Below are 17,298 nucleotides of genomic sequence, written 5' to 3'. Positions count from 1 at the left end.
GGCCCTGGAGCATAGGTTACGTCTCAGAGTGTGGTCCCCTTGAGGCTGAGGAGCTGGGCTAGTTTTTACTCCTGTGAAACACAGAGAAGGGCAATGTTCTGGAGGCCCAGGTGCCAGGTGTTACCAGCAAAGCATGCGAAGGCTGAGACATAGGCACGCAGAGCTGGCTAAGGGTTCCGAGGGGGTCTCTGCAGGGTGCCCGTGGTGCATGCCATGCCTTGCGTCTCCCCAGGCTATTTGCCGGACAAAATGAGACCCTGTAGATGTGGTCCTGAGTTGTCCTGCAGGGCTTTGCTCTTCTCCAGGTACTGCCTGAGATCTCCAAATTCCCGGTTTGGTTCTTGTCTTGTGAGGCCAAGGAGGAGCCTAAGACCTCACGTTTTTGAATGGTGGGGCTGAGGGTCTTCTCCTGGGAAGAGGGAGAACTTTTGGAGCTGATGAGGTTCTCGAGACTGAGAAGTCTGCTCTGTTTTCAGAAGGACAGCTGGCTCCCTCAGGAAGCTTTGATTCACCTCTTCATGGGCACCCCCAAGTCAGAGGTGCCCAGGGATGTTGGGGTGGACATCAGGTACAGCTTGCCCCAGGGGAAGTTCCGGCTCAAGCTTCTACATCCCAAGAAGAAAATGCAGCTGGATGGTAACGAGTGTCCCCTTCACGGCCGCTGGGGCTCAGAGATAAGAAACCTGGTGGGAGGTCGTCCCGTGGGGAAGACGGGCGGAGGTTAAACCCTGGTCCTTAACTCTTGTTTTGTTCCCCAGGAAAGATTGAGACTCTTCAGAGTGCCCGGGTGGGTCACCTGGAGCTGATACTGGATGACAGGGACGTCTACTACATTAAGGTTTGTCGCATATCCTCAGGCCTCCTGTGGTGGCACCTGCCACCTTCCAGCCTCTTTCAGCCTCAGTCCCACGGTCCCTGCTTAAAATAGTCAACATCACTATTGGTGTGTTAGTGGTTCTTACCCTTCCTCCTACCGTAACATTTGTGACCTCTTGGTGCTCAGAAATGTATAAAGAAGGAAAAAGTGGGCTCGAACCTCACTACCATTTAGGTGAAAAATTGACGATATTAGTAATACAGGAGCATGCATGAAACTCAGTGGAAACGGGCAAGTTAAAGCACAGTACTCCCCAATTTTCCAGAAGAAATGGCTGTGTATGTCCCACGTAATCTGTGTTAGTACCTCGGGGCTGCTCTAACAGAGTACCCCAAATTGGGTGGCTGAAACACCAGAAATTTCTCCTGCACAGCCCTGGAGGCCAGAAGTCCCAAATCAAGGTGTTGGCAGGGGTGGTTCCTTGGGAGGCGGGGAGGGAGACACTGTTGTGTGCCTCGGGCATTCCTTGGCCTCTAGCATCTTTTCCCTATGTCTTCACATTGTCTTCCTCTTTCTGGGTCCAGATTGCCTGTTTCTTTAAGGACACCAGTCATACCGGACCAGGACCCACCTTCACAACCTTGTCTTTTTTTTAAGATTATTTATTTATTTATTTGACAGAGAGAGACACAGTGAGAGAGGGAACACAAGCAGGGGGAGTGGGAGAGGGAGAAGCAGGCTCCCCGCCGAGCAAGGATCCTGATGCGGGGCTCGATCCCAGGACCCTGGGATCATGACCCAAGCCGAAGGCAGACGCTTAACGACTGAGCCATCCAGGCGCCCCCACAACCTTGTCTCGTCTTGATCATTTGCAAAGACCCTATTTCCAAATAAGGTCCCATTCATAGATACTAGGGGTTAGGTCTTCAACATCTTTTGAGGGGACATGATACAACCCATGATGCTATAGATTTGACATACCTTTTACTTTTGAGTTTTGTTTTTTGTGGGTATTTGTTTTACACGAAAAGATCACAACCTTTTCTTTGTTGGCACTTTTTTCCCTACTTGAAAATCTACCTTGACAAACTTTTTGTGACAACACAAATTGCGAGTACAACTTAAATTTTATTGCGTTAAAAAAAATAAGTGATACGTTTAAATAATTAAGTTCAAAGGATATGAAAAGGTATAGAACCGAGTGTCCCACCCGAATAGTAGAGCACGTGGCTATTTAAATAAGGATTAAAGAGAAACACGCCATTCCCCAGTGGCACTAACCACTTGCCAAGAACGTTTCCATCCTTGCAGAGAGTTCTGTTGGTCAGCATAGATCTAGATTGAAAACTCTCCCCCAGAGCCAACCACTGTTTGGGTTTAGTGTGTGTGACTCTTCTCAGAGGGACATTCTTAGCAGTGGAATTCCCAGAGCAAAGGGCGCATGCATTTTTCTCTTAGAAGCTACTTTTGAAGGTTCTTCACCAGGGGTCCCTGGATGGGACTCAGCGGGGCTGTTGAGGTCCCTACAATTGTGCGCAAGTTTTGTGTCTGTCTGTCTGCCCTGCTGGAGAGAGGCTTCAGCCCTCCCATCTGATGTTCAACCTGGTCTGGATGAAAACGGCAGTTTTAGCCTTGCTCCCACCAAGCAGGACATCCAGGCACCGGTGGCGTTGGGTCTGGCCTGTCCACCTGGGTCTCCGGGGGCTTCTCAGGTCTGCCTTTGAGACTCCACAGCCAGGGCTGGGATTTTGCTGCACAAACACACTCTCCACCCTCAGATCCACTTCCTTCCCCTGGGTGGGGAGAACACCAAGTGTCTGGGGAGAGCGCCTTCCTCCTAAAGCCCCAGCTGCTTGACTCCTGAGGCTACAGATCATTGCCAAACTCCCAGGAGCCCGCCAGCCTCCTCTGGTTGTTTGCTAAATGCCCAAGTGCTAATTGCTTCCATTTTCCGGCAGACCTTCCCGCCGCTCTCCAGAGGGCTGTCTGCAGCCTGCAAACATTTGCTTTTAGACACCTTCCAGTTTCAGCTGCCTCAGATGCATGACAGCAGTGGGAACAGCGGGGTTCTGGAAATTTCCAAAGCCTGTTCTCAGGGGGGCATGGATAGCCTTGGGCTCAGAGGCCCACCTTCAGTCCTCTCAGCAAGCCCGTATGAGATGAAGACACCCAGGCAGAGCAGCTTGGAAATACAAAGCAGCAGATCTGGGTTCAACCCAGCTCAAAGCCTGTGAGGCTTAGGAATGGCGTGCGGGAGCGTGTGGCTTTCAGTGCATCCTCCCGGTGTGCAGGGAAGTCCCAGGCTGTCCGGGGAGCCCCGGTTTCCCGTCAACCTGGCTCAATGTGACTAGTGCACTCTTCACCTGCTAAGGGGCCTGGTTTGGATGAAATATTCCATAATCATTCTCTTCATGGGCTGCACTTGGCTAACGCCAGGCAGCCTCTGATATTGACAATGTAAAACCATCACCAAGACACCCCTTAAAGTGAGAGAAGCAGGGCAGAATGGAGAGCCTACATCTGTTTTTGTGAAAAGCAGGAGGGAGCTTATAAGTCTATGCTTCTGTGCACACATGTGCCTGAATGCACATGAACATGCACACACATACACACACACACAGTCGTATACGTCCTTCCTTCCCCAGGTGCAGGGAAGACCAAACGTCAGGGATTCTGAGAACGCCTTCCTCTTAGAGCCCCAGCTTTCTGGAGGATGCACAAGAAGCTGGGCACAGTGGCTGCCCCTGAGGGAGATGGGGAGACTAAGGACGGGATTGAAACCTATATTTTTCAGTGTCTTCGTTTTTTTTTTTTTTTCAACTATTTATCTAGTACCTAGAGTGTGCCAGGTACTGGGAAGAGAGCTCAGTGAAAGAGACAATTTTCTCCTCTTGGAGCTTACGCTGTAATGGGAGAGACAATAAATGAAATAAATGAGCAAATTGTACGGTGATAGGTGGGTATATGTGCTGTAGGAAAAGGAAATCTTTGAGCTGGGCACAGGGGTCTGAGGTTATGTGAGAAGGGTCTGGGGGTTGGCTTCGGTTTTAAATAGGATGGGAAAGGAAGCCTGATGGAGAGGATGTGCAGAAGAGAGCCATGGGTTCTTTGGGGGAAAGGATTTCGGGTAAAGGATGCAGCATGTGCAAAGGTCCTGAGGTGATAATTTGCCCAGAGGGTTAATAGCACAGTCTCAGGCTCATGTGTTTGGAACAGAATAGGAGAGGGGACAGAAAGATGGGGGGATAGATCACGTAAGGCCTTCCAAAAGAGGAATCAGAAGAGAGCAAATCGTGACTGCCAAGAAACAAAGGCAAAAACGGGATTTCGAGAGTGCCTAAAATAGTGGACAGTCTGGGAATGGTGGGGTCAGTTTTACATCTTTGGGGTGAGTGCATCAGCGGGCAGTTAGCAGAGAGGTCTGTTGGATTGGTCTACAGTTGGCAGCGGCAGTCAGCGATGACAGTTGCAGTCGCTTATGGGTTCTCCAGAAAATCTCCAGCACCGTGACATGTAGCGTGTGTTTTGGGCTGTCCGTGTGTCCTGCCTGCCAGTATCCTCCCACGGGCAGTCCCTTCGGCCAGGTCTGCACTGCTCACTTCCAGAGAAAGTCTCAGCCTTGTTGGCCTTTGCAAGGACTTTGACTTTTACCCTGAGGTAGACGAGTGTGTATGATCCTATGTGTCTCAAAGGGGTCACTCTGGTGGGGAACAGACATCAGGGCCCCGAGGGTGGGGGGAGCCGGGACAGCCGGGACGAGGATGTGGGGGTGACACAGGTGCTGATGGCCCACGTGGTCAGATCCCAGAATATTCTGCAGAGAGAACTGGCCCAGAGCTGGCTGACGAGAGGGGCGGGGGGTGTCCTTCACGTTTACATCTGAACTTATAACAGGGACTACCTACTTTGAAAAAGGTCAAGTTGAAGAAATTGGAGAAGGACCAGCCAAGAAGGCCATTAGTTAAGCTCTGTCCTCTGTCCAGTCTCCGTTCTTATGGGCAGAGCCAGGCCCGCTGGCCGAGCCCCCCCACCGCCCCCAGGTGATGCTGGGGTCTTTTCAGGGCCGGAGTGACCTGTGGCCAGCAGCTGGGGGCGAGGCCCAGCGGTGTGAGGTCCAGCTGGAGGTGAAACTCGTGACAGCAGGGAGTCCTGTGGTCCTCATGGGGAACCTCAGCCAGCAGACCGGCAGCAAGTTGGCCTTCTCCGTGTCACTGAGCAACCTGCTGAGCGACCAGGCCCACCTGTCAGGTAGGAAGGGGGACCCCCTGCTGCCACTCCCTCTTTTCAGTGGGCAAGGCTACTGGAGGGGGAGGGCTGAGTAGCCCACATGGAGTCTCTGTCCCCTCTACCTGGCTGTATTAACATCCCACCCCAGGGAAAAATCCAGGCTCCATATCTGCTCACAACTTCCCTTCGGTCCCCCAGAGGCACCCCCCAACACTGACTGCCTAAGTTGCACAGGGCACAGTTTAAACCTTAAACACATCGCCTGGCCTGAGCCTGGCCGGTCTGGCAGATGCCCGCCCAGACACCAGAGCTGGGGTGTGGCCCCCTAGCTATGCTCCTTGTGGGGTGTTCTGGGAGATTCCAAGGGAACGATGTCAGGGGCTGGGGCTGCTGGCCACCTAGTGTGGGCACTTTGGGTATTGTCACGGGCCCTGCTATACCTGTGTGACCTGGCTGAATGTCCATGTGGCAGGAGCAACTTTCAGAAGGTGAGGTTTACCAGATGGCCTAGAAGGCACTCATTTCCCTTCTGTTCTATCTTGTTTTGTTCTACTTTATTTAAACGTTTTGGCCTGAACCCACAAAAGTGACTTTTGGGCCACCGACAGTGGCCACCAAGTAACACTGTGAGCACTCGGACACCAAGGTTCCTTGGCAGAGACTCGGGCACGGGTTCCACCAGGACCCCCCATCCCCGGGCCCCCTGGGCGGTTCCCATTTCCTTGCCTTGCCTGGTGCTGGGGTGGGGTGTCAGTCCCGGGGTGTGGGCCACGACCACTCCACACCTGCCCCTCTCACCGCCTACCCCCCACGCAGTGCTGCTGGAGAAGGCGGTGGAGGATGGGCTGCAGGTGGTGGCCCTGGGCGGCGAGCTCTCTGTGCCCGGTTTCGTGGGACTGCACCTCGTGGGCCTCCTACAGAGGCACAGCCGCCTCTGGACCAGCTCCCTGAGGATCAAGTACGGCCTTCTGGGTACGGCGCCGCATGCCAGGCTGGGGGCAAGGTGGGAGGGGGCAGGACCCGCAGCATCTCCAGGGCTCTGGCTCTGAGGGCCAAGGTGCCACCTTGTCACCTTGTCTTGCCCTCACCACACTCTTCCTTAGCCACTGAACACCTGCAGTTAAAAAAAAAAAAAAGCTGTGTGTGTGTTTGGGGGAACATAAGACTGTCTTTTAAAACCTCTCCCTCCATAGGTTCCAATGAGTGACATTAAGTGGAGCAGATCGGAGCAGGGGTGGGGGGTGGCTGAGACCAGGCTGGATGCTCCTCTCCCTGGAATGGGGATGGAGGGCTGCTGGCCGAGGACGGGCAGGTGTCTCTGGGTTGCCCTGCACAGGTCAGGCGAGGCGGCTGGCCCAGGAGTGCAGCACCATCCAGAAGCTGCGGGCGCATAGTGGCTCAGAGGTGACCTATGAGCTGGAGCTGGACCATGAGCTCCACTGCACGCAGGCCCCAGCACTCAGCCACAAGGTGGGTGCCCTGGCTGGGCAGGGGTCTGGAGAGAGCTGGGAGCTCATCCTCACAGAGAAGGGTTTGCTCAAGGTCACGTATGGGAACGGAGCTGGAATCGGAGCTTTGGTCTCAGGCTTCTGTGCGTTGGTTCCGTTGGTCTTTATTGAACACCTGCTGTATGTGTACCACTCGGGGGAGACTTGTGTGCATGGCAACAGTTGGTCTGTGCCATCCCATTGCTGGGCAGGGGCAGAGAGAGAGAGAGAGACAGACCAAACCAAGAGAGCCGTAAGTGATGTGGGTGGTAGGGCAGAGGCTGAGCAAACAGGACAGGCAGTCTGGTTTGAATGGGGCAATGGGGAAGTCTTCAGAAAAAAGAAATTGTAAGCGGAAAATGAAAGCATGCAACAGTTCTGTTCCTATGGAAGCATGCTGCACACAGGGGGAATGGCAAGTGCAAAGGTCCTGGGACAGGAGGGAGAAATGGAAGGTCAGGATCTCACAGTTCACCAGAGTGGCTGGCAGGGTGAGCAAAAGGGAGAAGCAAGCAGCTGTGCCTTTGTTTAATTTACTTAGTTCACGTTTGCCTCTCCCCCTGGATTCTTGCCCCCGTGAGTGCAGGGTCTTCTTGATTCTTTATTCTTGGGTATCTGATGTCTGGTGCTGGGCATCATATTACTTGGTACTCGGGAAAGATGTGTTCAGTGAAGGAATAAATGAATGAGCCCATATTGCCTTGACCTGTGGTTCGGAGATAGGAGAGGGCCACAGGATGGCAGGTGTAAAACCCTGGTCCGCTTCGAGTCTATCCAGGGAGCCAGAGGCCACTGTGGGAGAGTAGGGGGCAGAGAGCCGTGGGGTTGGAGCCATTTTCCCACGGCAGCTGGCTCTTTCAGCCCCTTATTGGGGCATGGACCAGGGTGAGGCCCATGAGCCACTCGCCTCAGGCTCAGCATTTAAGGGGTACCAACAGCCCAGTCAGGTAGGTGAACCATATTCAGATGCGCTGTCCTGCAAAATCAAAATCAATGCAAAGACCATTCTCCTACAGAACTGTCTTCCCGGAGAAGCAAGCTTGCGTCCCCCAGGGTGGGTGGTGGCAAGGAGGCCTGGGGACAGGGCAGACAAGGCTTTCTCGGGGATCTCCCTGGTGCGGTGTGTTCCCAGGTTCAGCTGCGGCACGAGGAGGGCTTGGGCTCCCTGCACTCACAACTGGAGGCCAGCTACGGGATGCGCTGGAATGAAAGCAGCAATAAGAGGAAGCTCCGCATCAGCCAGACCTTCCAGAACGACTCGGGTCCAGCCCTGAGCAATTACTTCATGGAGGTGAGCCCAACCTTGCAGAGCTTTAACTTGCATGGTGGCATGGCAGCTGAGCATCCCCCCCATCCCTGGCCCCCCACATGTCCCTTCAGGCTTGGTTGCAAGGATGCTGCAGGCTAAAACTCAGCTTAGCGCCCTTACCCCTTTCCCACCTCTAGTCCCCGTGTCCCTGGGGGAGTCTTAAGAGTGTAATATCTGCACGGCGTGCAGGGGTGGGTGGGGGAGGGACGCTCATCTGCAAGGATATTTGCAATGGGTTGTCTGCAAGGGGGCTTGGGAAGCACAGATTTCCAACTATACGTGCATTTGGGAAACGGCTTCACTTTCAGGTTTTACCAGAGGGTTATCTGTTTCTGGTAAGTAAAATATATGTGAGTGCTTAGCCACTGAATAGGCGATGGGCTCTTGTAAGGCACACACTAAGTGTGTTTGTCTTTAAATTGTTTAAAAATTTTTTTAGTTGTGGTAAAATACATATAACCTAAAATTGACCATTTCTGCCATTTTTAGGTGTATGGTTCGGTGTCATTAGTTACGTTCACAGTGTTGTGCGGCCGTCCCCATCACCTGTCCCCAGAACTTTTTCATCTTGTAAGCGTGAAACTCTGTCCCCGTTCAGGAATAACCCCCTACTCCCCACTCTCCCTGACACTTGCTATTTCCTGTTGTTTTGGATGGTAGCCATGCTAATGGGGGTGAGGGAGTACCCCATTGTGGTTTTGATGGGCATTTCCCTAACGCTGAGTGATGTTGAGATCTTTTCCACACCCCTGTCAGCCGTTGGTTTATCTTCTTTGGAGAAATGTCTATTTAAGTCCTCCGCCCATTTTTGAGTCAGGTTGTTTGCTTTGTTGTTACTGCATTGTTAGAGTTCTTGATACATTCTGGATATTAACTACTGATCAGATACATAGTTTGCAGATATGTTCTCTCATTCCACCTATTGCCTTTTCCATTCTTTGACAGCATCCTTTGGTCCATAAAAGTTTTACCTGTGCAGGTGGTCTGATTGGTCTCTTTTTACTTTTGTGGCCTGGGTTTTGAGTGTCCTATCTAGGAAATCCTCGCCACATCCAATAGTTTTCCCTCTATGCTTTCTTCTAAACATCTTCTAGTTTCAGCTCTTAACATTTAGGTCTTTGATCCATTTTGAATTAGTTTTTGTGCGTGGTGTGAGGTGAGCGTCCAGCTGCATTCTCTTGCATGTGGATATCCACTGGTCCCAGCACTGTGTGTCGGACAGACTGTGCTTTCCCCCGTGGAGTGTGCTTGTCATGCTTGTGGAAAAATGACTTGATCACAAATGTGAGAGTTTATTTGGGGGGGGGCCCTATTCTATTCCATTGGTCTGTATGTCTGTCTGTGTGTCCCTGCCATACTGTTTTGATTACTGTAGCTTTGTGAGACCTCCAACTTTGTGCTCTTTTTCAAGATTGTTTGGGCTGTTCAGGGTCCCTTGAGATCCCATCTGAATTTTAAGACGGATTTTTCAGTTTCTGCCACACACACGAAAATGCCATTGTGATTTTAATAGGGATCGGGTTCGATCTATAGGATGCTCTGGGGAGTACTGACATCTTACCAATATTTAGTCTTTCCATCTACGAACACAGGACATCTTTCCATGTAGTTGCATCTTTAATTTCTTCCAGTAACATTTTGTAATTTCCAGCTTGCAAGTCTTTGGCCTCCTTGGTTAACTTTATTCCCAAGTACTAAATTGCTTTTAAATACCAATACTGTCTGAATAAATTCTCCTTGTGAAAAAAAAGTCACACTTGAAATAAAGCTAAAATTCCTTTCTCAGTCTCTGTCTTCCATCCCGGCCCCCTCCTCAGTTACCTGGAAGAAAGAGCAGTTACATTCTAGGGTGCTGGGAGGGAGATCTCTTTCTGTTCCTTTGCTCTATGTGCCGGTCACAGGCACTTGGTTTTGTTTGGTGAGTCTTGCTGTGTGCATCCTTCAGCTATGGGTGTTGGACTTTCTTGTTACTTTGTAGAGATCTACTCTATTCTTTTAAACTCCTGCATCATGCTCCATCCGTAGCTATGTTCCATCTTATTTGGCCATTGCATGCTTGTGGTTTCTGGTGATGTAAGCCTGAACATCCTTGGGCACCCATCCCTGGGTACATGTGTGCCAGAGTCTCTGGGGCATACGTCATAATACATAATTTCTGGGTTTTGGAATTTGCCTATTTTTAATTTGCTGTCTTGTGACAGTTTGCCCTCCAAAATGTTCGAACCGATCACCCTTCCCTCCAGCCATGTCCACAAGGAGCAATTTCCATACTCCGACCAATACTTGACTTTTAACATTTGAAAAACTTTGCTGATCTGGATGGAAAGGATATCTCGTTTGAATTTGCATTTCCCCAACCACTTAATAATGCTGAGCACCACCTTTTCTGTATTTTTTCTACCATTGCATTACCCTTTCTGGGGATGGCATTTTTGTATTGACATTTGAAAAAAACTAGAATTTTGACTTGATTGGTAGGAGTTCTTTATATAATTGCAGTACATGTGTTATGTTACTATTCTAAATTGTGGAAATTTCTTATTTCTGGAAAGCATCTGGTCCCAAAAATTTTAGTGAAGAGATTAAAAGAGTGCTTGTTTCTGCAAGCCTTCTCAAATGTGGCAGACACCATGCTAGGTTCTGGGGAGATATGCGTAAGATACTATTTATCCTTAAGAAGCTGACAGTGAACAGAAGAGGGAAGGGCAAAGTGAGCAGTGCTGAGCCACTTATTATTGCCAGGCTATGTTTCAGATGTGTTGTTTGTATTATTTCATTTAACCCTTGTGAAGTAACCACTATCCTCATTCTGCCGAGGAGAAATTGCGTAAACAGACTTGTCTGGGGTCTCACAGCTATTATGTGGCAGGATTGGAATTGAAATTCCAGTAGGCTTCATTGCATACCTTAGGCTCTTAACCTCTTGGCTGGACTGGATTGTGCCAGAATTAATTGACTAGAAAATAATTTACTAAATGATTAGTCAAGAGGGGAAAAGACTTCCCAGTTCATTCTATGAGGCCAGTATCATCCTGATGCCCAGACCAGACCAGGACATCATGAGAAAAGAAAAACGAAAGACCTCTTATAAATACAGATACAAAATCCTCAAGAAAACACTACCAAACTGAATTCAGCAATATATAAATAGAATTACACAACATGACCAAAGGGGCTTTATCCCCAGAATTCAAGGTTGGTTTCACATTTGAAAATCAATCAAGGTAATATACCATATTCATGGAGTGAAGGATGGAAACCACATGATCATCTGAAGAGAGGCAGAAAAAGTATTTGGCAAAACCCCATACCCTTTCATGATAAAAACACACAATTAGCAATGGAAGAGCACTTCCTCAACCTGATAAAGGCCATCAATGAAAAATCCACCGCCAGCATCAAACTTAATGGTAAAAGCCTAACTGCTTTCCCTCTAAGATCAGGAAGAAGCTAGGATGTCTGCTCTCACCACCTCTCTTCAACATTGTACTGGAGGTTTTAGCCGGGGCAGTTAGGCAAGAAAAAAAAAAATGAAATGCATCCAGATTGGAAAGGAAGAAGTAAAACTATTTCTGCTCACAGATGGCACTGTTATATGTAGAAGACCCTAATGAATCCATGAAAAGATCTATTAGACCTAATAAATGAGTTCCTCGAAGTTGCAGCAGACAAGATAAATATACGAAAGTCAGTTGTATTTCTCTACACTAGCGATGAAAACTGTGAAAATTAAATTAAGAATTCCATTTGCAATAGTGTCAAAAAAAGGACAAATACTTCAGCACCAACGTAACAAAAGAAAGTAAAACTAATACTCTGAAAACCACAAAACGTTGTTGAAAGAAATTAAGGAAAGCTGAAATAAATGGGAAGACATCCCATGTTCTTGGATCATAAAACGAATCTTAAGATGGCAACATTTCCTAAATTCATCTACAGATTTGATAGTCCCTATCTATGCCTATCCAAAACCACGTGATCTCTTTTTGCTGAAATTGACAAGCTGATCCTAAAATTCATATGGAATTGCAAGGGACACAGAATAGCCCAAACCACCTTGAAAAAGAAGGACAAAGTTGGAGAACTCATTCTTTCCAATTTCAAAACTTACTACAAAGCTCTGGTAACTAAGGTAGTATGGTAGTGGTGTAAGGGTAGACAGACAGACCAATGGAGTAGAATTGGGAGTCCTGAAGTAAAGCCTTATATTTACAGTCGGTTGATTTTTGACAAGACTGCCAAGACCACTGAAGAGGGGAAAGAATAGTCTTTTCACCAATGAGTGCTGGTACCACTGGATATCCATGTGCAAAAAGAATGAAGTTGGATGCTTACCTAATACCATATATAAAAACTAATGCAAACCAAATCGTAGACCTAAATTGAAGAACTATAAAACTCTTGGAAGAAAACATAAAAGTGAATCTTTACAACCTTAGAATAGGCAAGGGTTTCTGAGCTTTGACACTAAAAGTGTATTAACAACAACAAAAACTGATACATTGGGCTTCATCAAAATTTAAAAAGTTTATGCTTCCAAAGACTCCATCGAGAAAGAGAAGTAACCCACAGGATGGAAGAAAACATCTACAAGTTTTATGTCTGATAAGGGATTTTTCCCCCCAAATATATAGATAACTCTTACAACTCAACAAGAAAAAGACAAGGGATTTGAATAGATATTTCTTCACAAAAGGTATACACGTGGTCAATAAGCACATGGAACGATGCTCAGTGTGATTAGGGAAATCAGAATCACAGTGAGATAGTACTACAAACCCACGAGCAAGGGTAAAAACAAAAAAGACACTTAAGTGTTGGTGAGAATATGGAGATGTTAGACCTCTCGTATACTGGTTGGAATCACCAAATGGTATGACAGTATGGAAAAACAGTTTGGCGTATCTTTAAAATGTTAAGAACAGAGTTCCCAAATGATGTAACGATTCTACTCCTAGGAACTAGAGAGAATTGAAAACCTGTGTTCACACAAACCTGTATGGAATAGTTATAGAGTATTATTCATAATAGCCAAAAAGGAGAAACAACACAAATGCTCTTCAACAATGAATGGATAAATAAAATAGGATTTATCCATACAATAGAATATTGTTCAGCAATAAAAAGGAATGAAGTTCTGATACATGCTACATGATACACCATGCATGAGTCTTGAAATCATCATGCTAAGTGAAAGAAGCCAGACGCAGAAGGCCACGTATTATATGATTCCACTTATACGAAATGTCCAGAATAGGCAAATCCATAGTAACAGAAAGTAGATTCATGGTTCCCAGGGGGCAACAGGGAGCGACTGCTAATGGGCACAGGGTTTCTTTGGGAGTGGGCTGGGCAGTTCCTGATAACCAGGGAACTCAGTCCAACCCCTGGCTGTCGTGGTGAGCCAGTGGAATGTGCTAGGTTGGGAGTGGAGTCATCGGATTAGCATCTTGAGCACGGGTCTCCTCCAGTTTGTGCTGCAGGTGCCTGAGAGGCAGGTGGATTTCCGTATGCAGCTGTATCACTCAAGCCTTCGCCAGCCACACGTGGAGAGCAGCACATACCTGAAGGTGCAGTACAACGGGCAGCTGCCCTTTGTGGCAGGCCTGCAGTGGAAGGACACGTCTCGAGCTACCCTGCGGAAGTGGGAAGGTGAGTGTCATCTCTAGACTCTTCGGCTAGGAGTTAAGATCTCTGGACCCCGGGCCTTTGCCCGGACTGTGCCCATTACCTGGAGTAACCTTTCCTTTGTGTTGGTCTGGATGTCAAGACTCAGACCTTTAATGTGTCCCATGACACTTACAATTATATCCTGATTCCTTCCCCTCATCAACAGAGCTCTACATGACTGTCCCTTGCCTGATTCTCCAGGCTTCTCTTACCCCAGTTTACCTGTTGCCCATTATCCTGCAGCCCCACTGGCCTCTTTTCCATTTCTCCAAACATACCTCAGGGCCTTTGCAGTTGCTGTTTCTTCTCCCCAGAACACTCTCTCACTTTGAAGAAATGGATTTGCCATAGTTTATCCTTGAATTAATTTTATTTTTACTGCAGTAATACATAGGTTGAAAAGTAAAGTAGAAACTATGAGTTGGTAATTGTTGAAGGTGGTGAGTATTACATAGGGGCTCATCATATTATGTTCTCTACTCATGTACGTACCTGAAATAATGCTTTTAAAGTTTATTTTTTAAAGCTAGTGTATAATAAATACAGTAATCCTCTGCTTCATGTCTTCCTATCCCAAGTTTTGCTTAAAACAGCAACCACTGTAAACTGTGTTAGCTCTTTCTTGTTAAGCTCTTTGGCTCTTAAAACACTATAATTATACTGTTATTTCTTGATTTTTCTTTTTTAGGCCTTCTCCATATATTTCTAACCAGAGAGGATGAGAATTTAACTCTTAAACCCTTTTCAGATATCTATTTCCCTTCATCCCCCTAAAAGAGTTGGTCAGTGAATATTCAATATTTACTTAATTGTGACTCTGTATGTGTCCTTCATAGCTGAGATACATGGTATACTATGATTCTAATTTTATGTTTTTCCTGGAGTTATAATTGTCTTTTTCCCGTTTGACCAGTTTTCTATTTTCCTCTTTATAATTATTCCCAGAATTTTTAGTGTAAGTACAAAACTTTTTCCAGATGGTCAGACACATCAGATTATGTATCAGTTTCAATTAGTTCTTATATGTTTCTTGGAGACCTTCTTCCTGGATCCTCTGTCTTTCTGCTCCAATGTAGACCGGTTGCACAGCTTTGGTTCTGGGGCATCCCTTCCCTGTCATCCTGGGAATTCCTTCCACTTCTCTGGGTCACAGCCCTGTTTCTTGCACTCATGTGGTCGTCTTTCTTGGTTTACTCTTTTGTTTTGATGGAGCACATCTTCCAGCAGCTTCCTGAGAGAAGTGTATTAGTGTCCTAGGGCTGGTTTAACAAATGACCACAAACTGAGTAGCTTAAAACAACAGAAATGTATTCTCTCACCAGTTCTAGAGACTAGAATTCTGAGTTCAAGGTGTCGTCAGGGCCATGCTCCCTCTGTAACCTGGATAGAATTCTTCCCTGCCTTTTCCTAGCTCCTGATGGTGGCCGTTGCTACTTGGGGTTCCTTGGCACATAGTGACATTGCTCTCATCTCTGTCTCTGTTGTCACTTGGCTTTCTCCTGGTATGTGTGTGTCTGTGTTTAGACTTCCCTCTTCTTTTTTTTTTTTTTTAATTATTTATTTATGTATTTGACACAGAGAGAGAGAGGGAGACAGCGAGAGAGGGAACACAAGCAGGGGGAGTGGGAGAGGGAGAAACAGGCTTCCCGCTGAGCAGGGAGCCTGATGTGGGGCTCGATCCCAGGACCCCGGGATCACGACCTGAGCCGAAGGCAGACACTTAACCGACTGAGCCACCCAGGCGCCCCTTCCCTCTTCTTAAAAGGACACCAGTCCTATTGGTTTTAGGGCCCACCCTACTCTAGTATGACCTCATCATAACTACTTATATCTGTGATGACCTCATTTCCCAAATAAGGTCACATTCTGGGATATACCGGGGGGTTGGGATTTTGTATATTTTTGAGAGACACAATTCAACCCATAATGGGATGTAAACATTTTGCACCCCTGAATGTTTAAATTGTCTTCATTGTACCTGGGTAATTTGGCCAAGTAGAGAATTTTAGTTTTCCTCTTTGGATTTTGAGGACATCGCTCCAGTGTCATTTCAAATAGGATGCTATTTCTGGGCCATCATCCTTTGTATGTGCCCACTTTCTCACTCTCTGGAAGCTTTTAGGAACTTCTGTGTATTCCGAGTGTCTTCAGATCTTATTATGATGTGCCCTGGTGTACAGTGACTTTCATCCATTGTACTGGGCACTTCACTTAGACCCTTTCAACTTGGAAACGTCATTTGGGTCTGGGTAATGTGCTTGTACAGTTTCTTTGATAATCTCCTTCTTTCTGGCTTCTGGAATTCCTGTTGGTCAGATGTTGGTCCTCAGAAACTGAGCCTCTAATTTTCTTTCTTTTCTCTCCTTGGTTCCATCTCCTTATCTTTTTTTGTTCTGTTTTGAGGACCTATTTCCTTAACTCCATCTGCCAGCCCTTCTACTACATTTTAATTTTGGCTATCTTGTATTTCCAAGAGCTCTTTTTTGTTCCCAAGAGTTCTTTTCTTATAGTGCCCTGCTCTGCGAACACAACTCTTCTTACTTCTCTGAGCGGATACGTTACAGAACTGGGGGACTTTGATCTGTTCTCCTTGAGTTTCTCTTAACTTTTTTTCTGAATTGCCTCAAATGTCAGGCAAGACTTAGGTATGTGCTGTGTTTAAGGACTGGCCACTCAGAGCTTATTTGGAAGAAGCTCTACATGTGTTTGGGGGTACACTTTGATGGGCTTTTCTGTCAAGCAGCTGAACGGGGAGCCCTGGGGTTTGTATCTGTGGATCTTTCTTTTTCATTCTGTTCTTTCACGGAGCAGTTTTCCCATGCCTGTGGGACGTGTGCAGCGGGGCAGGGCCCTGGGCTATTCTCTTCAGCATCTCCCTGTTCTCACATGGGCAGCTCACCCTCTGTCCTCATTGTGTCTCGTTTCCCTACATCCAGGCTTCTCTGCCTCAGTTTGCCCAGACAGTAAATCTCCAGCAGGTGGGAGGTCGCCCTCCCCTTTGACAGACTCCCACTGCTTTTCATTTAGGTCTCTGCTCAATTGTCACTTTCTCATGGGAACCTTGGCTGTCCTGGGCCGATCCCCACCAACCCCCCCCCCCCCCCCCCGTTATTTTCCTCCATGGCACTCAGCATTTTTTACTTAGGTCTCGTTATATGTTTATTTGTTCAAGATCTGTCCCTCCTGCCATCCACGGCCTCTGGACTGCTAGTTCCATGATGGCAGGAGCTGTGCCTGCTTGTTTACTGTGCATCCCCAGTGTCCCGAGCAATACTGGCTGAATTAGTCCTTGAATGGATTAGGCTATTCATGACAAAATACGAGACCTGCTTTCAGTGAATCATGGACAGGCAAAAGGTTATATTGAATGTCACCTTTTTGATGATGGTGGTGAGAGTGATGACTCTTCCTTTTTTTTTTTTTTTTTAAAGATTTTATTTATTTATTTGAGAGGGAGAGAGAGCACATGAGCAGGAGGGAGAAGGCAGAGGGAGAGGGAGAAGCAGACTCCCCGCAGAGCAGGGAGCCCGATGCGGGGCTCGATCCCAGGACCCTGGGATCATGATCTGAGCTGAAGGCAGATGCTTAACCCACTGAGCCACACAAGCGCCCCAGTATTTACTCTTCTTAATGAGTGCTTCCTCTGTCCCAGTACCCAGTGAGCAATCTTACTGTACCCATTTCATAGATGATGGCAGCACAAGCTTAAAGAGGTTACAGCTTGGAAAGTAAAGGCCACGTTCTTTATTACCTTTATTATCACACACCTGTGCCGTCTCTCCAACTTC

At 47.4% G+C, this 17,298-nt stretch overlaps 1 protein-coding gene across 1 annotated transcript in view; it reads left to right on the top strand.

The window, feature by feature from the left end:
- LOC118021831 overlaps positions 1-17,298 on the top strand; it is a 134,286-nt gene that overhangs the window by 44,648 nt on the left and 72,340 nt on the right. Inside the window, exons 23-29 of the mRNA XM_035022283.1 lie at positions 477-636; positions 759-838; positions 4,879-5,065; positions 5,861-6,016; positions 6,381-6,514; positions 7,664-7,822; positions 13,312-13,492. Coding sequence (XP_034878174.1) covers positions 477-636; positions 759-838; positions 4,879-5,065; positions 5,861-6,016; positions 6,381-6,514; positions 7,664-7,822; positions 13,312-13,492 — 1,057 coding nt within the window. The remainder of the gene's footprint in view (positions 1-476; positions 637-758; positions 839-4,878; positions 5,066-5,860; positions 6,017-6,380; positions 6,515-7,663; positions 7,823-13,311; positions 13,493-17,298) is intronic.

Source organism: Mirounga leonina, unplaced genomic scaffold, assembly GCF_011800145.1.
Source record: "Mirounga leonina isolate KUSES-001 unplaced genomic scaffold, KU_Mleo_1.0 Mir_175, whole genome shotgun sequence".
Taxonomy (NCBI): domain Eukaryota; kingdom Metazoa; phylum Chordata; class Mammalia; order Carnivora; family Phocidae; genus Mirounga; species Mirounga leonina.
Note: the sequence above shows the minus strand (reverse complement) of the source record. Positions and strands in the feature narration are given on the sequence as shown.